Below are 25,560 nucleotides of genomic sequence, written 5' to 3'. Positions count from 1 at the left end.
TTCAGGAGACCGGGTTAAATTTTTTGTTTAAATTAGCCCAACATACAAAGTCATTGAAATGCAGTAGTTTCTATTAATTTCCCATTTCTCTCTCACATATCCTTGCCCAAGGAGGCTGTGGATGCTCCATCCCTTTAAGCACTCCAGGCAAGGCTGGATGTGGCTCTGGGCAGACTGGTCTGGTGGTTGGTGACCCTGCACATAGCAGGGGGATTGAAACTAGATGATCATTGTGGTCCTTTTCAATCCAGGCCATTCTATGACTCTATGATTCTATCATATGATATGATTTTTGAATACAGTAGTGGACAGGTAACTTATGTCAGCAAGTTCTCTTTTGGTTGCCCTTTTTTCTTACATTCTCAGTTCTTTAAAACTTTAGAGCTTAATGTTAAAACTATGAATGTAAGGGGCACTACTGAAACAAGTAATGACTACTTTAAAGCCTCCTTGTGAAATAGTGGTGACAGAGAGAAATCATGGGTAGCTAAATAAATGGAAGCCTTTTGAAGGCACACGACCAAGCAGTCAGATTCCCATGATAACTACTGGCAAACCAATATCTGAATAATAAATGAGAGTGCTATTTAAATGAATTAAGAAACCGCTTCAGCTAGAAAGCTTTTACTGAATTACTGCATTGCTCCATTGAACTACAATTGATAAAAGTCATTTCAATCACATGAATTAGTGAATCAAACCACCTGAATTAAAATCGAAGTATGCTCAGTGGAAAAGTAAATTTACAATAACAGAAGCTTGATGTACTTTTCAAAACAAGCTCTGCATCTTTTGGAAACAGGCTTTGCATCTGTCCTTTATTTAGAGCAATTGTTCTTCCCAGGAAGTGAGGGATACACAGTGCTGGGTGCAGGCCAGTGCTGGCAGGTCTCCATTTCAGAGCAGTGCTTGTACCAGAACCACCCGATGCCAGAAGGCTTCTCCATGAGTCAGGCAGCCTGGGGTAGCGGGGGTGGGAAATGACACGGGGAGGGAACTTCAAAGGATGACACAGTCTTTCAGGAAATTGAAACGGAGTGAAAATATTGGATAGGTCAGTTTTCAAAACCTGTTGAAGAGACAGTGGCACACAGTTCCCGATGTTACTAGGAATTCCAAACTAACCCTTGGCATTGGCTGAAGAGCACAAAGCAAAGAAGAGCATGCAGCAGCTTCTGAGCAGCTACCTGAGGTTGCCCACTGGGCTGGTAGTGAGGCCAGGACTGGAGGCAGCATCCAGAAGAAAAACACGCGGTGTGATGTGCAAGTCTCCAAACTCCCAAATGAGCCTCCCAAGCTTGGTTGCTCTGGCTTCATTCAGACAGCTAAAAATTAGATGCCTAAATCTATGGAGCTTTGCTGTATATGATGGCGTATATAGGAAAGGGTTTATAATTAGCCTCAAAATGTGCTGCTCCTATTTCTGAGCTGAAAAAGAGCTCGGATGCTCAAAAGCTTGTCTAATTTTTCCAACTTAGAGCATCTGGTCTAATAAAAGATATTATCTCTGTCTACAAACAGAGATACAAACCTCATCCTGATTCCAGGATCCCTTTATTGTCAAGAGAGAACAGACATAACAAAAGAGCTATCTATTCCACACTGAGATAGGTGCCTACCACAGGCCTTGAACCTACCTGTTTCCTTCCATTAACTTTTAGGAGATCCTGCAGCCACTTGCTCTAACCTGACATTCACTTTTATATATCTAAATTGAATAGATGAATCCTTCTGCAAGCAACCAGAAAATTCAAACCATGATTGCTTTTTCTACTTGTTATTATCTGTGATGTATTGTTTTCCACTCTCCAGATTGATGTCAGGAGTACTAAAAGCAGGAATTCTGTTTTATTAACAACTTTATCAAAAGCAAAGGGTAATGTGGATTAGGGTAGAAGATGCAGAGTGAGTTGCATAATTAGAGCAATAAATTATTATAGAAGTATTATATTAATTGTATTATTATACAATTGCTGAAAGAAGCTGTATCCATGATGTACATTTCAGAGATGAGAGTGGAGAATGGCTCTTGCCAACCTACAGAGAATATTATACATTCAGACTTTTGGGATGGCATCTCTTGAACTGGCACAAGCCCGCACCATGTAGCATTATGTTGTCATCGTCCCCTGTTGCTAAAAAACACCACTTCTTGGAGTAGTGCTGGAGCACATGTTAGGTTAAGGTACTAACAACAAATGAAGATAAACTATTAAGACAGCTTAGAAGCACTGGAGTTTTAATTCTGTTCCTCTAGAGAACTGGATTCCTGGCCTAAGAGCTCTGAAGTCTCTTTGAAGGCTAGGGAAGTAAGTGTAACAAAAATGAATGAAGAGGTAAGTAAAGTACAGCAGTAAGAGCAATGATGAAATGACACAACTAAAAATGTAACTGCATGCACAACTTGAAAAAATTGCCTCTCAGTTACAAACAGAGATTAATTTGGATTCAGAATGAAAATGCATGCACATCATTCATTCCACAAACATAAAGAATGAAAAAAGGTCAGTGCCTTAACAGCACCAGAAGTTTACTCTAATCTCCCTCTGTAAGACTTGATTTAAGCTTATGTGCTCAATGATTAGCTGCCATCACTACCACAGCAACTATCCCTGCTGTATCTTATTCAACCACTTCCTCTGCAATTTGTACTCTTCCATTCGTTGTCTGAAGGTCTTACCTACTGTCACTGCTTCCACACGTCTTGCAAAATGTAAGACAATGAAAGTGCAGTTAAAGACAAGAATATAAAGAATGCAATGATAATATAAGAATTGTAAAAATGTAATTATCAAAAGTTGGATTCATATGCTGGCAAACATAACTGAGGTGCCAGGTGAGGAATTAATCCTTTGTGTGTGGGAATTTGTGACTAACATAAAGCTACCTTACTAATTAATCCTGGAATAAGAGCAAAGAGGATCACAGAATCATAGAATCATAGAATGCCTTGGGTTGAAAGAGACCCAAGGACCATCAAGTTCCAACCCCCCTGCCATAGGCAGGGTCACCAACCTCCAGACCTGGTACTAGACCAGGCTGCCCAAGGCCAAATCCAACCTGGCCTTGAACACCTCCGGGGATGGGGCATCCACAACCTCTTCGGAAAGCCTGTTCCAGCACCTTCCCACTCTCTCTATGAAAAACTTACCCCTGACATCCAATCTAAACCTTCCCTCCTTGAACTAAAACCATTCCCCCTTGTCTTATCACTGTCTATGCTAGAGGGCATGCGCCAGTGAAAGGTAAGTGGTTCAACTGCAGTAGGAAATCAAACTGCAGTTCTTTACTGTAGACAATAAACCTTCCTTTTCTTACAGGACTTTCTTCTTTTTCACCTTCTAGCTTAGATATAATTCATACACTAAGCAGGAAATGCAAATCATATCAAACCGTGCCAAATTACATGAAACAACTACCATTTATTTATTGCACTCTGATATGTAACAAACACTCCAACATGCAAGAATGACAGATAAGGAGGCCACAAAAGACCATGTGGGTCACCTACTTTGTCCTACTGCTCCCAATAGACTGCTGCTCATGCATTACCTCATCAGTTTATGTACACACTGGTACTTGGTCACACATTTGAAACACTAAACTGAAGTTTGGGTTTCAAAAGGCAACAGTGACATTAATTCAACCACTACTGTTTTTTCTTAGACTTACTCATCTAAGTACAAACTTCATTAATTATTTCTCCTAGTGGAATGGAAAAAGGGAATAACTTACTATAATTTAAAAATTTAAATGAAAGCAATTTGTGAAAAAATTGAAGTTGTTCATGGTATCAGCATGAAAAATGTAGTGCTGTTACCGTAATTCTGTTCAGATGGAGGGCATTTATAGTGCCTGTGTCCAAGCAGTAAATAGCTGACATATTAGTGCATCAAGCCAATTTAAATTACTGCAGTGGGTAAGTAACTGGGAGCACTGACATTTCACATAAATTGAGTGGGCTCTCAAGAGTCCTGTAAATATAAAATGCTATGTAGATACAGTTTACACAGTACCTCACTTTTTTTTTCCATTTCACCCTACGACATATCAAATTATTTATACCATCATTAATGCTTTCTTTTTTGCTAAAACAATATTTTTTTTTGAAGATTCATTTACTTCTACTACAGCAACATGCACTTAGATTTCTCAGAACTATTGCAAAAAATGTTCCAAGAGGTGATGGCTAATTTGAAAGTACAATAAAATTTTGTCGGAAGCATCAGTTTGGAAAACTTCCTCTTGTTACACCTCGGCAATTCTTAGCCAGATGTTTGGGGAAAAAAGAAAGTAACGTCCAGTTTGGAAAACTCATCAAGATACAACATTTTTATTGCTGCACTATTACAATGATGCTGTCGATCTTCACTCCCGTTCCTTTCTGCTACTGCCTTGTCCTTCAATCAGATGTAAAGAATTTGACTCCCTTATGGCTGCCTACATCCTTCACAGATTAAATGTATTCTTCCCAGCATCTTACAGTTTTTTTCTGTTTGACAGTGGTAAGAAACTCTGTGGAACACAGCGCAGATACCACCTTTTTGGTGACTGCAAAAGGTTCAGAGAAGTTTATGGGGGGACCCATGAACTACAGTGAACTCCCTGTGGTTAAGGGAAACTGCACACCCATCTCTACAGAAAAAGGAATGAAAATTTGGTAGGAGTGGTTGACAGACCAGGTGGTTCTGCTGCCATTCAGCTGGCAGGTCTCACGTGGAAGTTTAAAATGTAGTCCCCTTGCTTACACCAAAGACAATAACATTATTTAGTATGCACTTAAGACTGTATCCTGGCTTTACATCTCACTGACAGCTGACAAAGAGAGCAAAGCTAACTTTGCTGTAATTCTTCTGACATGAGATCACTGAATTTGGACATTTTATTGAGAGGAGACAGTTCTACATAGACAATTTCACTAATGAGAGCTCTGTGTTTAAGATCAAGGCCTAGGACATTTTGTCTTGCTGTGCAGAGCAAGGTAAGACACCAAAAAGGCAAAATCCTATTGCCTTTTAGAACATACATCTCCTTTATGAACAGGAATTTACAGTGACTAGATGTCTCAGCACATTGCTACTGAATTTACAGAATAGTTAGATTTAAAATTATAACTAATGTAAAACCTTGGGAATGAAAGGATTAACTGTACATGCACTGATGGTGCCCATTTACTGTGTAGGGTGACCTGGGCTAGTTGTATGTATAGGTCCTCTTTACCTTTGCCTTGCAGCAGGCTTTTCTCAAAGAAACTAAAAATGCATTTGTATAACAGGAGAAAAGGGGACAAATGACACTTCTCGATAGAGATTTGGAAAGGGTTTAGTAAATTAATTACTACCTTTGTTCAGTGTAGGTATGTGCAGCTTCTAAAACATGAGGAATGAAAACAAAAGGAAGTTCACAAGGGTCTTTCAGATCCACTTTAGATCCATTCTATGGTTGTGCTCCAGATAACTGTATTTTTGCAATAGGTGGTATTATCCATCTGTTCCTTATCCTCCCAAACTCTCCTAACACCAGCCATAGAAAGAAAAGAGTGAACAAATACACACAGAAGAAACATACCCACTTTGCAATTTGTTCTACTGAAAGAAGGAACTGAAGTATTGGATGTCTTTTCTAGCATAACATAACACATCACTTTCTTTTTCAGCAGAATCATAACAATTACAACCAACACCCATTAGCACTTAGTGAATTGAATCATAGAATCATAGAATGGCTTGGGTTGAAAAGGATCACAATGATCATCCAGTTTCAAACCCCTGCTATGTGCAGGGTCACCAACCACATCCAGAGCCACATCCAGCCTGGCCTGGCTTCAGATCACTCAGAATTGGCATAAGTGAAAAAAGTGCTACTTGAGGGGAAGAGATTTTTGGCCTAAGTACAGCATTTAACTTCAGACATTTTAGATTCCTAGAAATCATGAAGAGGACTAGCGCTAAATGCAGTAGTTATTCATTGCTGAAGTCAGTTCTGTCATGCCAGAATTTCCAGAAGGAACCTCTTCCCTTTATAAGATTCTGAAGTGCAACCTCACGTGAAAACTTTAGGCCAGCCTAATGCAGATGACACCAGTGATGCCATTACTTTTTCCACCACTTTGTCACCATGAGAAGGACATTCTAATTACCAAGTTGGGAACTTTCCTACAGGAGATGCTGCCCACTGTTTTGGGTTTTTTACAGGTCCTGTGCAGACCTACTTCATAATTTCACAAAGTGCCGAAGTTTTGACATTACTGCAGTTTCAGTTTCTAGCTGCATTCTTCTTCCTTCTCACGTGTTCCTTTCAGTGGCTGACTTGCTTTCCTCTACTTGTTGGCCAATGCCATTATCGGTTTTACTTTTAAATTCACCAGGAGTTTCTTTCTAACTTCTAAGATGAGCTCATTGTGTTATTAGCAAATACAGAAGCTCTGAGAAAACAAAGTAATAGCCCCTGCTGAGTCTGACTTGTTTATACATCATTAACATCTGTCACATAGCAATTAACAGATGTTTGGGAAGTTTTCGTACAGCAGGGGCTCCAAGGATACGCAACAGGTAACAGAAGGCTTCTGTATTTTAAACTAAATAAGAAAGGTTTACCTGATCTTTGTTACATGAAAAGACTGCTGGAAAGATCCAGTTTTTGCTAGTTTCTCGGAGTATCAGAATGAAGGCTGTTACCTAAAACTGATGTGAAACACCGTCTTTATTCAGAAGGGAAAGGGGTAATGGAAAGTGGAGCAGATCATGAAAAGCCTTAGAATTTCCCCAAAAGGTAAGATATGACTAAAACAACGAGAAATCAAAGAGCTTAACAATGGATGCTACTTGTGACATACCACAGTGGCCAAAACAGTTTTGCTAATTTGCAACCTGGAAGAAAATAAGCATTTTTAATAAAAAGTTTAGTAATTAATTACTGACGTGCTGCCCAGCAGCATTCCCTACTAGTAGAAGAAAAAGTCTCAAACATTAACCAGAGCACCTCTTCTTCTGTAAGGGGTGAACTTTCAAACTGAACAAGAGAAGTGAAGATAAGTCTCTTCTCTTGACCCTGTCACTTCAAACTTCTCAGATTCTACTGGAAAAGCCTGCCAAAAAGAAAAAAATCTAGTTGAAGATCAGCAGTCTCTTTAAGAAATGGAATTGTGTCTTTTCTAGAATTGTCTATTTACCCAGCATCACTTCTCCATCCCAATTCAACTCATCTGAAGGAGCAAACCACAACAAGACATTTGTCTTTGTCTTGGCTTTAATTATACATTCAGATTTCTAAAGATTTCTGATTCCATTAAGCAGCAGAAGAAACACTGTATTAGGCCTGTCAAAATAGAACAGAAATATTTATTCAGTAAAGATAATGAAGGAGACAAACATAAAAGCACAACTACCCTCTACATCAGAATTCCTATCAACAGCATCTCGTTTACTTATAGCAGAGTTCAGTATGCTGGGATTTTGTGTCGCTGCCTCTAGTTACCCTTGCATTGTCTCCTTGCTGCCATACTCCAGTATGTTCAGCTGGCAGATGCATGGAGCTACAAATGGAGACCAAAGCACCTGCAGTGCTGCATGCTGTTCTACATGTAGTGACTGGGAGTGAAGTGTATACTATACGAGTGTTTTTTTTTTTTCTACTAAGCATTGCTTTGTATCACTTTTCCCTGTCACTGATGCTGCCTTTTGACAAATCAGATGTTTCAGGAACAGCATTAACTTAGGAAGTTCCTGAGTTCAATCTTTTTTCCATCCCCTAGGCCATAATGATTGCGAGTGGGCTGTGCTCTGAGCCAAGGAATGCAATTAGCTTTATAAAAAGAAATCAAATTCAAAAACCATGGAACAAAGCTACCTACATGAAACCATGGAACAGATGGCCTCCTCCATCCAGATGAGATAAAAATAAACCTGGATTTCCTTAACCTAACACGAGCAGTGCTGAATAGTAATATAATTATCTATTACACACCATGGGGTTAAGATTTCAAAGAAAACCCCTTATTTTAGGAAATGGGAAATGCTGGCACAAAAGCAAATGGGTTTAAACAGAGAATGATTAATTTTAGCTTGGATATCAGAAGAATTTTCAAGCAACAGAGAAAATGCTGTGTCACCAGTTTCCAGTGTAAGCTGCAGTGACAACTGATTTTAAATCCAGCATGAAAACATCTATGAAAGGCCTATATTTTAAGTTTGAAACTGCTAAAATGCAAGCTGACTTTTAGAACATACATGATGAACGTTGATACACTTAGACACGGAACACTAAAAAGAAATGCTAAGCCACTAAGTATTACCTAACAGAGGGTACAGCTTATAGAAATCACTACATTACTTGTTAATACAGGTAATAGATACAAGCGTTCATACAGTGATCAGATACCCTGTATCCTCTGCACAGCAGTAAAGATAAAGAATAGTGGCTGTTCTGGAATGAGTATTTACTTTAGCTGCTGTGTAAAAAGACTAAATTGAAATGGGAATCAAAATAGGCTCATCACAATTCTCAAAACGAATGCAGCCTGGTCTAATGGCTGATGGCCTGGCCCACGTCAGAGGGATTGAAACTAGATGATCTTTGAGGGCCTTTTCAACCCAGGCCATTCTATGATTCTGTGAAATGAAAAGTAAGCAACAGACAGCTTTCTCTTACTGAGAAGATGAATTCACTTTATGTTGCCCACTGTAAATACATATTTCATACCAAAGCTCCTCATTATTCATTCAATAATGGAGTCCATATTTACCATCAAACACTCTGCAGAAAACAATGCTCTCTTCTGCTAAATAGTCAGGCTCTTTTGCTGTTAGACCAAGCTAGAGATGCTGATGAAATTTCTGGTCATTAAGGTTTATATTTTTCCAAGAAAGGGACAACATAACAGAAGTAAGCTGTCACATTTCCCATCACCAAAATCACACAGACAAGAATCACTCACTGTGTCAGGGCATGGGAGGCTCTTTGAAAGTTCTCAAAGAGAGCAATTCAATACAAAAGGTCCAGTGGTGAAGCAGATGCCCATCCACACAAGACAAAATGACCAATATTTGTATTTAATTAGTATTAGTTAGTAATCAATTAGTATTTTTAGTACCTGGGAAAGCAAGCTGTATCAGGCAGAAGACTTCGTGTGTCAGCTGCTGAAATAACCTGAACAAAGACAAATGGTAGCTGGCTTGGCCATGGTTTACACAATTCCATCTGGTAAGAAGCAAGGCAGAACTTGTTGGGAAAGTGGTAGCTGCTGTAAGGTACAGCTGAACAATTCTTAGGCTGTCAGGTACGCAAGCTTTTCCCAGGTCTGAGGGGAAAAATTTAACAAGGGCTTAGGCAGCCGAAGGACCAGGTGTTGTGCAGCCCCAGGGATGGCAGGGTGAGGGGCCGGGCCCTCTGGTCAGTGCGGCTGCTGAGACATGGCTCTGCAACATGTCCTCTCTAATGAGAGAAACCTGGATGTTTTATGCATGGAAACAAACTCTGAGCTTGGCATTTGCTTTTGTTTCACAGCCGATGACAGGCTGCAGACTGCAATCTGTGCTATAACCACTGCAGGTGCCTGAAGGCTAGGCAGCAAAAGCCAAGCATGTAAGGTGGGCAATTTCTCCCCTTAGGAGATAGATGCCAGTGTTCTCAAGGCTCGGGCAGTGCATTTACTCAAACATCTTTCTGCAGACCCAGCCATCCACTCGGCAAGCAGTGATGGCTCCTTTCATTTCCTGTGACTTGATGCATACCTTATCTGTCACGACTGCCTAGAAGAAAAGCAGTACTTGATGGCTCCACATGAGATATTTAAAAAAAATAATCACGGCGCAATATTTCTTATGGAAAAAAATTCAACTTATATCAGTATTACTCAAAAAAGAATCAAGTATGTGAATCAAGTGTATTAGTGTGTGACTAATACAACAAAAATTCTGTTCTGGCCTAAGTGAAAGCACTGACCCATGAGCACCAGAAGAGTTACAGACAGCTTTTCAGCTGTGGGGCTAGAATGCAACTAGATTTTGGCAGGAACCTACCAGGCACTTCTGGCCCCTGCCAGCATTCACCACATCACTATCATTTCTGAACGGTGTAATGTAATGCAAGGAATTTTAAAAACAGATTGTACTTCTTAGGTACAAAACAATACCTGACTGTGCTAGGGACATACACTGCAAGAAATTAAAATACATTTAAGAGTGATGAAAATTCACGGAATCTGATTTTCACACTACATCTGTTAGGATTTAATTGTCAGCTAAGCAGGATGTTTCTGAACTGATTAAGTCCCACTGAATTTATTAAAGAAATAACACTGAAGTAACCTACCAAACAGCAGTACAGAAAAATCCCAGAGATATTTTCTGTGGTTACGTCAGTATTATGTTATAAACGTCGCCCATACAGCGTGTGGTGTTTTATAAAAATAAAAAGTCTTTATTAATAGTATTAAAAGTATTCAGAGACCATGAAGGATTGCGTGAGTTCTTGAAACTTGCTCACACGTATTAAAAGAAAGGAATGCGATTTCTCTTTTAAGTATCTTAAATAATACAGTAGCATGTCACAAACCTGGGATAGTTAACTGAAGCAGAAAGCATTGCAAGACTTCTGAAATCCGAAGGCAGCCGATGTTTATACAACAAGCAGGCTCCTGTTATTAATAACCAGATCTTTCCATTACTTGTACTACAAGGATTCTGTATGTACATGATATATTTTCATTCGTTTCAGGGAATCTGTTTTCCATTCAGGTGCCATTAAACAACTAATAACTTTCACACTTAAAATAACTAAATCCTTCAAGATGTGTGGGGACCACTTGCCTCTTGCTTACAGCTCTACTGAAGTCTGAGCAGTTTTAGTATTGACACTATTTTTGTGCTGAGTTTTAATAACTGCTTTCATTCACTGAGAAGTTGCAATATACCTTGTCATTAGCAGTTGTTCTTCAGAAAGCTAAATAGCTAGCAAAGTACTTCCAGATCGTAGTGCCTTGCCAAGTCTTTTCCTAATCAGTAAGCATTGCAGTCAATACAAATAGGAACTCTGATTCTGCATCATCCTCCAACTAGTCAGCACTGTCACAAAAGGAGAAACAAGAAAAAACAAAACAAAGCCAGGAGCTTCTTATAAGCCTGCTGTTGTATCATGCAGACATAAATGCTAAAATGCAAATCTTAGTAAAGCTTTGAGGACCCAAAATATATTTTCCTGTTTGACCTTCCAAGCAGTGTACCCTAGGTACCTCCCTTGTCTTGTGTCTTGTGATGCAGGCACCTGCCTATTGCACAATGACATGGCAAAACCTACTTCTCTGTAAGTGATTTTGCTGCATGGTTTCCTTTCCTCTGACCACCGCTGTTCAGTCCTTCCTCTTGCTCTCTGCTGTGACTGAAGCTCCCTTGCTGCTGATTGTTACCTCTGCTCCCATGCCAGCACCTCTTCTCTTTCCAGCACTATGAACCTAAAACTCTTATTTCCTGAAAAAAGAGCAAACAAGTAAGTTTCACTAAGCACAAGAGACACAACTGTTTTCCAGCAATTTCAGTCTTGCATCACACCCTTTCCTCAGGTTCACTCACATTCCTGACCACGCTGATGCTGTGGGAGCATGGAAGCATGTATCACATCCAACTCTCAAACACAAAACTACCCTGTGCCCATTGTGCTTTCAAGGAAAACTTAACCAAGTCAAACAACTTCTCCTAGCAAACTTAAATCCTAATAACAGACATTGCCACGTACTGTGTTAGGATTTAATCATGTTACTGCCACCTCAGGCATTCAGGTGTTACCAAGCACAGGAAAATCTGTTCAACTTCTGAAAAGGGCTGCAGATAAAGAGTGGTTCAGGAAGTGAACAAGTTGGGATATATTAAGTCTGGACAGAATATACAAAGAGAGACTTCCAGGATCAAGATCTTTATCAATCAGATGTCAATTATTATGAGACGAGCTAACCTGAATTTTTGTTTTCTACTTGAAAGAGAAAGGTATTTCTGGAATCAGAATGTATGGGTTGAAGGGACCTTGAAGCCCACTCAGATCCAACCACTCCTGCCATGGGCAGAGCTGCCATCCACCAGTTCAAGCTGCCCAGGGCCCCATCCAACCTGATCTTGAGTGTCTCCAGGGATGGGGCATGCACCTCTCTCTGGGCAGCCGTGCCAGTGCCTCACCACCCTCTGAGTAAAGAATGTCTTCCTAACATCCAACCTAAAACTCTCATATTTCAGTTTAAAGCCATTCCCTCATGTCCTATCAGTATCAGACTGTGTAAAAAGGAAGTCTACCTCCTGCTTGTAAGCTCTCTTCATGTACTGGAAAGCAGCAATGAAATCTCCCTACAGTCTTCGGTTCTCCAAGCTAATAGTATAATCTTATCCAAAAAAATTAATGTACACACAGACCAGACATAAAGTATTGAAAAATCTTCATTTTCTGAAACATTCTTGCATCTGTAGTTCTATCAAAAACTTAATACAGATCTTCTTATTTGTTCTACAGTAACAGCATACCAGAAATTATATCTCCATGAAGAAGCTCTAACAAAATATTGGCTGGAAAATCTGGAATATGAGGCTAAGGACACATAATTGTATAAAACACAATGTTACATGAAACTGGAAGGGTCTTTTAAAAATACTCCTGTATTTCAATAAAAATTCAGTGCAAATCAGCTGAGACTTATCCTCCTTACACTTGACATCTTAAAAAAATAACTTTCTAATGCAAATTCATATTATTCTTAATAGATATTACTAGACACTGAGAAGTTTTTACATCATAAATTGACCTCAATCCCTTTTTCACTATATTATCAGTGCATCAAATATTGCAATTCAGATTAGCCTCCAATAGATTATCGAGAAGAGCTTGCTGGTTTTGCAATGTTTTGATGCACATCCTTTAGTAACAGTTGTTTCACATGAGATTACATGGCCTATAACTGGGAACCCCCAAATCCTGAATGCAAAATACTGAAGGCAAATACACATGCAGGATGCGACAGGTTAACCACACAAAACACTGCCATAGGTGTCTTAAACCAGCACAGGCATTGTGTCAGAATGTCAGATTTCATTCACTGATGCCTTTGTTGATAACAAGGTGTCTGCTTCCTGCTGTAAAACCACTAACGGTAAAAAATTAAGCAAATATTTACAAAAGCAGTTTGGTGTGAAGCCATTCTTCGTAAAGATCTTCGCTATGTCAATATGCAAAACAAAATAAGCCTGTCACAAAACTCTGCATTTGTTATCAGCCCGCTCTCCTTAAATGGTAAGATCGCAAATATTTTTCTTCATTATCACCCTGACAGTAAATAAATTTGCAGGTTTGATTTTATCAATAGGACAAGATTTCACAATTTTTGGCCTGTATAAAAGAAAATGAGTAACAGAGAAATCTACGCAGCAGAAAGCAAATGAGCAGAACTTGTGAACCAAGGCCTCTTAAGCAGGGTTCAAGATCAGCTGGGTTAGATTTTATGACAGTTGGTATCTTTGCACTACAGTTCATCTGTTTCCTCACCTGCAAAGTTGTTCTCTAATAAATCATGATTTATTGCACGTTGTGCAACTCTGTCAAAGAACACACCTAAGATTTTTTCTTCAGTAATAAATACCACCCAACTGTGTACAGGAATTCATCATTCAGGAATTCACTTGACAATCTGGACACAGCAAAAACATTTTGGTATTTTCCACCCCCAGCACTCCTGGTGCAGCACAGACAATCCAATTATTTATCTGGTTTACAGACCACAGTGTCTACTTTCTTTTACACTGAATCATGCTTAAGAACCAAGAGGAGATTATGCAGCAATTCTCCAGTGAAAATCACCAGGGAGCAAAAAACCCCAGGACTGTAGGGCAAGGACCACTATTCCCAACTCAAAGCAAGACCACTTCTCATTCTGTTTTTTGTGCATGCTTTTATTTTTTCTCCCATGTGAGAGTTTTTGTCTGAATAGGAATAAAACAACACAATGCTGCGATCAAACTCAGCAATATTTCTATATTTCTTGGTGCATAGTTATATTGCTCAGTGTTCTCACTTTTTAAAGGTGCTCTGAAGTTTAGCTATGCCTGAGTTACGTGCTTCAGCGCAAGATACCCTGAGGTGCAGGGACAGAATTGAGAAGCTGCTGCTTGCTCAGGAACTCACGGAGATCTTGTCTCAGGGGCTTCAATCTGGGAAAGCAATGGACCTGCCTCTGTGCCTTTCCATTTCCAGCATCCCCAGGGGCAAGTGGAGAACTGCAAACACAGCAGACTGGAGAAACGCTTTACTTCAGAAAGCCAGCAGGAAGAAATGACTCCTTTTACCCAAAATGAGTTCCTTAGCTGGATTCAGCACATGGCTGTGCAATGCTTTGTGCTGGCAGTGGGGAGGGAGGCAGCACGAGGTGAAAGCAAAGCAGCCAGGCAGAGCTGGAGGGGTTCCTTCCACGCTTCTCAGGCAACACTGCTGATCTATGTCTGCTTGCCATCTATGGGAGGCTGCAATGCCAGATAGCTGAGATGGATGGTTGACAGCTCACATTCTCTCTGGAAACAATCATTAAGCTAAACATTAATCAGAGAAAGAGTAGAGTTCACTGGCCACGTCTTCTATTCACGCACACATTACCAGACATATAAAATCATTTTAAGCACAGCTCATACAAAATAAGTGGTTCTGTTTCACCTAGACAGCACTGATTTTGGAGGACTTCAGTAAATTAAATACTTAAATCCTGGCCTGAGTCTTAATGCCTTCTTCAGTATGGTCCTCCCCACTTCTGCCTTACCTGTGGGAAGAAGAAAGTCCAGTAACAACATTAATTTATTGGTGAAATCAACCCATTGTGTAAGGAACTGAGCTTCCTGTTTGGTCCATTCTCAGACCACTCACATTCTGCTTGTCTGCTTCCTACTGTCATATCTTTGGCTAGACACGGCTAGAAATTGATTCTGTTCAGAAAAGCAGGAAATGAACTAAAATTTGACTACTAATATTGTAAATTAAAAAAAAAAGTCCCGTATGAAAAACAACACTGTTCCATTTCTGTGGCATTTTTGTCTATATCCAAACTCAAGTTCTATTTCCTTGGCCTAAAGCTGATGTTCTCTTTAGGAACCAACAAAAGCAGCAGACTAAATGTTATAGGATAAATGCAATTGCTGGCAAAATAAAGGACCGGCAACTGAGATAAGAAGAGAAGCTTATCACTATGCTGAAAGTTTCTCTTTCATTTCTCAGTTCTTCCCATTTGGAAATGATGGCAGAACCTGATTTGAAAGTGGGTTTTCTATCTTCAGTAAATTAAATGAAAGTTCATAGGATTAACTGTAACTGCAAACAGTTTCAGCCTGGAATCCTCCAGCATCCAGTGTAACTTACACAGAGCAAATAAAACCAGGATTATGGTTTTTCCAAACTCTTACATCTTAGAATCACAGAATGGTTTGAGTTGAAGGGACCTTAATGTCCACCCAGATCCAACCCCGTGCCTTGGGCAAGGCTGCCACCCACCAGGTCAGGCTGCCCAGAGCCCCATCCAACTCGATCTTGAACATTTCCAGGGATGGGGCTCCCACAGCTCTCTGGGCTGTCTGTACCAATGAACTTAATTTCTAGTTTTAAGACAATCACAGCTGAGAGGACAAAATGCAATTACAGCTCAGATGCAAATAAGAGAAATCATACCAAAAGAGCATTTAGACCAGTGGTTTGAAATTGCTTTTGAGCACAAAGCAGACATCTCTCCTTCAATATCAAAGAAAAACTGGCATATTTGCATAATGTTAATTACTACATGGGTTTTGAATAATCTCTGATGAGAAGAAAATGGCTTCCCTTGTAGCCATGTCCGGGACACGTTTTGATGGTGTACCTCCATCAAAGTACCTTCCCATGCTCCAAGATCCCCGGCTCTTCTAAGGCTGGCAGCAGCTGTCCAGCCTTGTGTTATGGTTGACTCACAGAACAAACCAAAAGCCTCACGTTCCTCCCCATTGTCCTGTCTGAATATACAGCAGAAGGCTGCGACCACCAACCTTCCAGCATTGCCCACAGGTCAATGTTGTGTACACTTACAGGAGACAGACACATACATACATTCCCCATTCACTTCTTTAGGGGCTTAGTTAAAAAACAACAGCAACAAAAGAAACAAGGGAGAAATAAAAGTGAGAACGGACTCCTTTAGTTTGCAAAAGGACAGACAACAGAAAGAATAAAAACGTTAGGGGGGAAAAAGCAAGAAAAATAAATATTTCCAAAAGAAAAAAGACCACAGCTCTGTAAGAAACTGAGAAAGTGTTCTGTGAAGAGAGAAAACCAGCTAGAGTATGCAAAGAGAAGAGTAATAGAAGTCAGAAGCTTGTTTTTCCACAAAATGTAGAAGACAGTAAGCACATAATAGACTTCAGAGAACACAGCTGTTTCTTTCCTATGCGACATCGCAGCACCTTTGATACCATCTTCTTAAGCATCACAGAAAAAAGTAAAAATAGCTCTCAAGCATCTCAGCAATTTATTTTTAGTCTGCAACCTGTAGCGGATACCTTATGGATGCTGACCTCTAACCAGGATTGAACGTGCACTATTATTCTTACATTCCCCAAGCAAATCCATGCTCATTGTTTACTACATTTCAGCAAGAGCGCTGACATCAGTGTTTCAGAATCAGCACTGGGTGCTTCTGGATCACACTGAAGATATTGCTCGTGATGTACAGAAGTCCTGCTGAGATGCTAACTTCCCTCCTGTAGCCAGCAGTCTCGGTTGGACCTTGGGAAGTGACAGAGCAGCCAGCAGACTGCTTTGAGTAAGGAACCCACCATTTTGGAAGCTGCTTGCTGCACCACTACAACATAGCCAGAATTAAACAACTTTCCAAATCTGTTGTGAAGACTGTATTTGAGATAACACTTTTTTTTTAATGGGACTGATCATATGTTCTGGGCTACAGTCTGCAAGAAAGACAGCAGAAACAAAACTTGAGAACAGACCTTGAATGGAGCTAGGCCTTCTGTATTACGTATCACAATCAATTGGCAAACTCAAGTAATTTGTAAGCAAATATTTATGAGGATGAATGCTTGAGGGCATCAAAATTTATAAGATTTTTTAAATTAGTGATTAATAGAAAGCAAGTGGAAAACCATAAAATCATTAGAGCTTTAAGTTCAGCATTTGTGTGCAGGGTCACATTTTCAATTTGCATCTCACTGTCAGTAAGTGAAGAAATTTCTAGGATTAGTGTTGGCATGCCCATTTTCCTTTCTAAAACCATTGTTCAAGATTAAAAAAGGAATTAATTTTATAATATAAGCCAAAAGTTTCCAGAAGTAATTGCTGCTTTGGTACGAAGTTCACCATTTAGTGGGCATGGTGGTGATGGGTTGACTGCTGGACTAGATGGATTTAGAGGTATTTTCCAACTTCAATGATTCCATGACTCTGTGAACCTGATCTACCTTTAATATACGTGGAGAGAGGCTTGAGCTATGTCTGTTTATTTTTCTCCCAGGAAATTCTCTGCAAGAAAATGAACAAGGCAGTGACTTTAAAATATTCAAAATACTGTATGGAGCATGAGATTCACATATTAACATTTTTCTATCAATAATCTGCAATGCCATTGTTGTAAACCTTAACATTAACTGAAATGCTGTATGTGTTGGCGCAAAGATTCTTTTGTTCACGTATTTTTCTTGTCATTTTTCTGTTCTATTTGAAGCTGTTTCCCACTTTTACATTAGCAAAGTAACAGAAATTAACTCAGCTGCATTGCAAATCAATCTTATCCACATAGCATTTCATTAAAAATCTGCACGTATATCATTTGAGCTGGAATAACCAATTAATATGTATGAAGTGCTAAGACTGAAAAACACTTCTTTCTTTAACCTTGCTTTCACAGACTACTGTTTGAAAGCCACATCTTCAACACTGAAAAATTCAGTACCCACTGTCTTTCACTATTTCAGGCTGGGAAACTCCAAAGAAAATCCGTTCTAGGTTTTTAACTTACTGATACAAAATTTGAAGGGAAAAAACGCTCCTTCCATTTGTCATATATTATAAAAACAGGCTATTTTGAGAATCTTCATGTCTCTCAAGGTCATATAGTCCTTCTAAGGATTTATATTCAGCCTTGTATAATATTAGAAATTGAATGTCAGCAGGGAAGCCAGGTACCCTTATCAACTATAGATTTTTGCAGACACAAGATAACTCTTTTTTATTACAGGTTCTTGTGTTCTATTCTTGGACCACTTGCAGCTCTGTAAACTCTGTTCTGCTCCAGGTTTCCCATGGGCTCGAATAACAGCCTGTCCAAACCTCCTTCTTTCTCTGTGTCTTTCCACAGAGCTCTGAATTCCCTTCTGTATTTCCTTCTCGATATCCTCAAGTGATGCTGATCTCCCTGCTAGATGGGCAGTGAGCACCACAGGCTGTGAATAGCTTTTGCTACACAACATGCTCCACGGGTCAGTTAGGATGTGCAGACAACAGCTAGCAAACAACAATTAGAGCTTGGTTTTTCCCCTCTTTCCCTCTGCAGGTGCACTAATGGACACTGGTCTTCTGAGTGATCCTGATACTTAGGGAACTTCACATTTCTGAACCTCACTTAAGTAAAATTTTCTTGGGGAAGCAATAAAAACCAATTCCTTTTTGTGAAAACATATATTGTTTAAAAATACATGCTAATATGGAAATGTCAGCATAAAAAAGCCTAAGGAACAGGGCAGATTAATGAGATCAGGAAACCACGAGGACAATAACGTATGCACTTTATATTTGTGTGGTGCTCCAAGCTCCTCCTCAGAAAACACATTTACAACTTTTTTTTTTTTTTTTTAATTTACAAACAATTTTGATTTGTTCTTATCCAAGTCTTCTATAAACCAGAAGAGATTTGAAATCAGAAACCTAGAGCTGAGCTCCATGCTTCATTACACATATTCACATCTCTCCCATCACTGGGAGAATAAAAGGTCACAGAGTACTTTCTGGTAAAGCGGGCGGACAGATAACAGGGACAGGAATAGAATGAGCACAGTCACATTACAGTCTTACCAAGTAAGTAACTGAGGAACTGCACACTGATCAGACATGCAAATTATGCAGAGACGTAATGCCATCCTTCAGTCACCAGATTTTGAGATGATCAGCATGTCACTAGCACACAAGGTGGTGCCTGTGAGAATCCACATGCCCAACATTTATAAATTGGCTTCTGATGACTGATGTCAGATAAGGGATCCTGTCCCAGTGATTTGTACATTACATTTTTAAGGGGACTTCCAAGTTCCTTTTCCCTCACAAATACAGTGATGAGAAAACAACTTACGTTGCACTTGATCAAACATTACTGAAAACAAGAAATCTCGTGGTGTCATGTAATATTCTCCTTCATACTCCAGTGATGCAAAATGCATAAAGCGATTCTTCCGAAGTGACAGTCTTTCAGCCATTTCTGCATTTGCAACATCTTCCTTCTGAAACAGAAAAAAATCCATGCAGAAAGACAGCTGCATTTGTAGATCAACTCTGTAATTAGAAAGAATCCTATACCTCATCTTGATTAACCTCAGTATTGTGTGGGTATCCACAAGAAGAGATTAAAGCTTTTGCAGCACAGTTCTAATGTACAACATTCTTATATGACATTCACAGTATTTCTGGCCTTGCTGAGAGCATGCTTTAACAACACAGCTGAGCCAAATTAATGGCTTGCTGTCACCAAAGGCTGCCCTTGCTTCCCACTCCCCTGCTCCTGGCCATATGGTCCTGCACCTCCATGTTGGCCAGCCCTGCTACTGCTGGGGCCAAATTCAGCTCACTAACTCAGCAAAAAACAAAACCAACCAGACTGTGAATGGTATTTTGCCAGGCTAATGACCAGCTCACCAAAGGTTTAAATGTGTACCACATCTGTTCAGGACTCAGTCCTGAGGTTGAGTATTAAGCTGTGGAACAGCTCCTAAGAAGGAGGAACAAAGGTGTTATGGTGCATGAGAATGGAATATGCATGTGCATATGCAGAATGGGCATATCTTGTTGAGAAATTAGAAGAAAGGGAAAAGCAATGAAAGCATTAACCATAACGTCAGAGATGGTGTCACCAAACCCAAAGATCCAATTAGCAAAGCAAAGAAAAAACTTTCAACCCCTCCTCAAAAAAAAAAAACAAACCAACAAACCACCACCAACAAACTATTGAGAAACTCATGATGGAACTCACACAAGCTGGCAATACTTCTGAAGAGTAGTAACAGCACTCACGGGCAGAAAGAGAGGATGGAGACATAGTGAAACAGAGATATTTATAAGTTAGGACTGCAAATAACAAGGTTCAGGATGGCCTGGGAGAAACAACTGAAGCTTTAGATGTGAAGCAATCCTAAAGCACAAGTGTGGACCTCAAGCTGTGGCCAGTGCCCATCCCACTGGAAAACAGGTGAAGAAATGGTTCTGTGGACAATGAGCCTTCAGAGAATGGGGTATTTCAACTCTGCATCATCAGGCTTCCTTTTCCTTTACCCACTGTGCTCCCCAACTGCACCATGTGATCTGGGGATCTCAAGTTTTACTATTGGTAAAACTACAGCCAGATCCTAGATGCAATTGTTATCACATTCATACTTAGTTACAGTTCTAAACATAATGCTGCAACCTGTCATTTACCCCTACCCCTTTCACCTCTGTATTACCATGAAGCACATATTTCTAATGTTTCACAGAACAACACAATCACCTCTTACAGTCAGTTTTAGTGAGGTAGCTTTCCTACAGCCCAGACTTTTCACAAAGATGTGGGGAGGGAACAATTAGGAAAAAAAAAAGAAGTAAAACAACAAAAAAAAATTCACAAAATCCAGTCAAAATCTAATATGCAAAGTGAATGAGGAATGCTTCTACCTATCTTAAGCCAAAGTTTTGTTTACTTTCAATGTGAATATTTTGTATTGATATAACTGCTTTATGTATTACCTCGTGATGGTCTACAACACACACTGCATTGTTGCTACTCTGTGATTCAGATCTGCACATCCAAGAAAAATGTTTAAGAAGTGTATCTAATGTACTGACTACTTTTGGTTTGTTCTTGTTAAAACTTTGGGAGACAAATGATTCCATAATCACCTTGTTAACAAGATCCAACACATACTGCAGATATCAAATGAATAGTTCATAGTTGTAGGTTATTAACATGCAGGATTCTTATAAAAATCATCATCTTTTCAAAATAAAATCAGCAATTTTTGCCCTGTGGGAAATTTAAAAGTGGAAAATTGCTTCACAGCTGTCCTTTACCTGAAATGATGGAATGAGGAACAATTTTTCTGCACAAACACAAAATAAAACGGTTCAGACGATGTAAATGGCAAACCTCCTGTGTACCAGTTTGTGCCCACCGCCTCCTGTCTTGGCTCTGGTTACCACTCAGCAGAGCCCAGCTCCATCCTCTTTGCACTCTGCCTTCAGGGACTTATAGACATGTACTAGGTTAATGCACGCTGCCTTTATGAGCAGAGAGGACAGGAGTTCTGGAGTGCAGTTACAATCATTTGTTTTCACTGTCTGTATAGAAAGTTCAGAAGATGAAGGGAGAGACAGACTGCCACAAAAAAAAGTTGACCTTCCTTCTCTCTAACCACGCTAACACGATTTTATTGCATGAGAAGGAAAACCTGGGCAAACAATGTGAACATGGAAGCTTAGAGGAAAAGACTGGCGGAGGAATGTTACAGATCTCAGTCTGAATGTGTGTAAGGAATATGTAGAAGTTTATGTCCAGGGTGAAGGCAGCAACATCAGTGGCCACATACACAAACAGAACATCATGATGACGTAAAACTTTGCCTGACTATCTGTCACAATACTAATACTATTCAAATTTGTTTAATACCAATTAAGAACTTCAGCTTGCTATAGTTGGCATCAGAAACATGAAGTTCACAATTATACTGTAACGACATCAGGAAAGTGATGACTTCTCAGGTGTAAGCCATATAACTTATAGTTTGACAAATACATTCAATATAATTTTAATTCAACTGAATGCATCTGGATATTTGCCCTTTAAACTGCCTCCTATCCAGTACTGAATAAGTGGGCTTAACTAATCAAACAGCAGAACAGGCAGATAAATTCACTGCAGTAGATGCAGTGGTGAAACAAAGAGCAGAATGATGTTAAACTCCCCTTAGTTCTAAAAAGTAAATGTTACCTTGTGGCAATCTGCTCAAGGTTGCTTTTTTAAAATTACTTTTATTTTTATAATGAAAGATGGATTATGTGAAACATGAGGAAGCTGACAAAATAAACACCTTTAAAATCTGCAGTTATCATTGCTGTTAGATTAAAAAGCAAACATCACTGTTACTTTTATTTTAGAATTATTTTAGGATCAAAATTATGTTTGCTTTTTTTCTTCTTTTTAAATGTAATCAGACATTTTCAACAACAAAATTTCATTTCAAGAATAGAGACACATAAATACTACTGCATTAAATCCAGCAATTTCAATGAAACCAACCACATGTAAATGCCAATGCACATCAGTACGTGCATTTATTACTTCTGCTACAATTCCACTGTGCTGAAACAGTACGACTTTAATTTCTTCTCCATTGTTAACACTTAGTGCTTGTGTGGGTACAGAGGGCTTCTCACAGTGGATCTCTGGTTAACAAAATGACTTCTTTGATCTCTTCCAAAAGCATCCAGCTGATTAAGGGATCTAACAAACACTCCAGTACTGTCAAGTCCATGACCCGTGCTCAGCTATGTGGGTTGCAAATAGCTGACACATACAGGGAATCATCTTGGGTCTCAGGACAGTGCAGACGGTTGTGAGGGCTGCAGTGGATTCGACTTGACACCACACATAGCTGCTGCTTCTGCTCCAAGCTAGCTCATTTCATTTCAGGACATAAAACTATTAGAGAGACTCCAAAAGAGGGCAACAAAGATGTGAAGGGTCAGAAGGGAAAGATAAGTAAGGAGCAGCTGAGGTTCCTGGTGCGCTCAGCCCGGAGCAGAGCAGGCTGAGGGGAGGCCTGATGGCGGCTGCAGCTCCTCACAGCGAGCAGAGGGCAGCGCTGAGCTCTGCTCTGTGTGACAGCGACAGGGAACGGCATGGAGCTGCATCAGGGGAGGGCGGCTGGGGGTGAGGGAAAGGGTCTGCGCCAGAGGGCGGTGGGCATGGAACAGCTGCCCAGGGCTGTGGGCACGGCCCCAGTGCTGGAGCTCAGGGAGTGTTTGGAAGCGCTCTCAGACACAGGGTTTGCCTTGGGTGGTCCAGTGTGGAGCCGGGGTTGGACTTAATGACTCCTGTGGGTCCCTTCCAACTCGGGATGCTCTATGATTCTGTGAACCCACACAGAAGATGGAACACTGCAGCCAGCCCACGCCTGGCACGGCAGCTGAGGCAGAAGTACTTCCAACTGCAGGCCACGGGGTGCAGTGCAGAGGTACAAAACCCTCATAACCTAAATGAACTGTATGAGCATAACTGGCTTTTTACTATGATTATTCTCCAAACAAAAAAAGTCATTTCAGAAGGTGTTTAGGAGCTTAATTGCGAAACTCTGCTTTAACTACACAGCTTCTTTCCACCACACGGTGTCAGCTGTTTCTGGACTACCAGCCATCACACTATTCCTTAAAGTGTGGCTTCAGACAGCCCCGAGTCCCTAGTGAAAGTGAACTGTCAGAAAGCAGGAGGCACAGGTTTTGCAAAGCAGGTACAAGACATGTCATGTAGCTAAATGCAAAATATAGTCAAGTTTGAAACAGCAGCTTACATGCTCTTGTAAAGCTGTAAATATCCCTCCATCCACGTTTTTCTCTTCACCACTGTGTCTCTTCCATATTTGCAAGTAAAGATGCCTGATGTGCAAGATGCAAAAGACGAAAATACGTGGGAAGTAGTAGAAAGTTCTGAGTTTTTTTAATAAAAAGATTAGAAGCATCCTTCTCTTCTCACAAAGGGATAAATGGCTGTGTTACTGTTCTAATCAATATTCCAAATATCTGATCAAAGTCTGAATTTAAATTATGTTTTGAAGAAAAGGCTGATTCAATCACTTAATTTTAAGATGGATGTTCTTTTGAAGCACTCACTTAAAACACGCAGAGGGAAGTGAGTTCTCTCTCAACAATTCTGTATCCTTCCCACTTCAATTAAGTCCTGAAAAATTTCCAGGTACTTTTTCCTGAGTCATTCAATGAGTCCTTCAGATAAAAACGATTTGACATTGCTGACATTTCTAAAACACTGACAAAGCATTCATTTTGCTAATAAAAAATGCATGTACGTGGCAAAAGGCAATGTTCTTCTCTTTAATTCCAGTCTACAGACAGAGTTTCAAGCAAAGATAGGCATACAGTGGGAATCAATTATGCATTTAAAATTGGACTTCAGATATTAAAGTATCTGTAATCAAGCACCTCAGCGGTTTCCATCAGGGCAAACTCAAGGCAGTGAGGATACCAAAATGCACATTTTCTCCGATGCAATGGGTGAGAATAATCTGTTGTCATTATTTGCAAAAGACTCTTGTAAGCATAATTGAAAATGACTTTGTGATTGACTTAGGCTTATTTTTGTCTTTAACAGTGCTGTGTAAGAAGAAATTAACCAACAGAAAAACTATGCTGCATTAATGTTAAGGCTCAGGCTGAAATTCCATCCTTAACTTGGCCTATTGTGTGCAGATACAGCAAGGGCACCCAGCCGTGGGTGTTCCCATGCACCACATGCTCCGCAGCACTGAAGCACAGCCAAAAGCATTAGGATCGAAGTTTCAGCTTTAACTTGGAATTCAGTTCCCTTTGTGGTTTTATGTCAAACCCCCAGCGTTAATCTGAGAATGTAAATGGCAAAGCTAGGATAGCGGATGCTAAATTAGAATTGAATGACCTGAAAAGGACTCTACAAGAATGCAAGCGTTTTCCTCTGCAGCAGGGATGGTGGTCAGCTGCTGGCGTCTGTGGGCATTATTGAACACCGTGGCCTAGCAGGCTTCCCGTGCTGAGTAATGCCTAAGAGCAGTACCGTTATTTCTTAACATTAATTTTCAAATTTGTGTAATGAATTTGTGCATCAGTCTCTTAACTTAGCAGGCTATTAAAGAATGTGTGGTGTTCAGTTTTTGGCTTTAATCTTTCTTGGTATGACACATAACATGCTTCAGTTGCGTGAAAACCTTATATAAAGTTAAATCATTGTTCATTTTTTTTTTCTTTCTAAATAATACATTTAATAAACATTAAGGATTACATGAATAAAACCATGATTACTCTTACCAATGTGATTTTGGTAATGCTGCTAAGCAAATTCGGCATCCAAAAGGTGTATCACCTCAAATATTTGCAGCTGAGTATGACTAGAAATGACTTAAAATAAGCTTATATGCATATCCCTTCCTAAAATTTAAAACAATTTGCAAATATATTTTTTCTCATTCTAATTTTTTTTCTGTATATGTAATACACTACGTTACCCAGTTCCTTTCCTTTCTGAACTCCTTTCCATACTCCCTTCCACATAACTTCTTTATTTTG

General features: G+C 39.8%; 1 protein-coding gene across 6 annotated transcripts in view; it reads right to left on the bottom strand.

Moving 5' to 3' along the window:
* MICU2 (mitochondrial calcium uptake 2) overlaps positions 1–25,560 on the bottom strand; it is a 130,646-nt gene that overhangs the window by 39,624 nt on the left and 65,462 nt on the right. For 4 of the 6 annotated variants that reach the window (XM_048934299.1, XM_048934305.1, XM_048934304.1 and 1 more), the window contains exon 2: positions 19,337–19,484. In XM_048934299.1, the coding sequence (XP_048790256.1) occupies positions 19,337–19,484 (148 nt within the window). Of the gene's footprint in view, positions 1–19,336; positions 19,485–23,798; positions 25,546–25,560 lie in introns of those variants that run through there. The other 2 variants (XM_048934302.1, XM_048934300.1) reach the window with 2 other exon arrangements.

The sequence above is a fragment of the Lagopus muta genome, chromosome 1 (genome assembly GCF_023343835.1).
Source record: "Lagopus muta isolate bLagMut1 chromosome 1, bLagMut1 primary, whole genome shotgun sequence".
Classification (NCBI taxonomy): domain Eukaryota; kingdom Metazoa; phylum Chordata; class Aves; order Galliformes; family Phasianidae; genus Lagopus; species Lagopus muta.
Note: the sequence above shows the minus strand (reverse complement) of the source record. Positions and strands in the feature narration are given on the sequence as shown.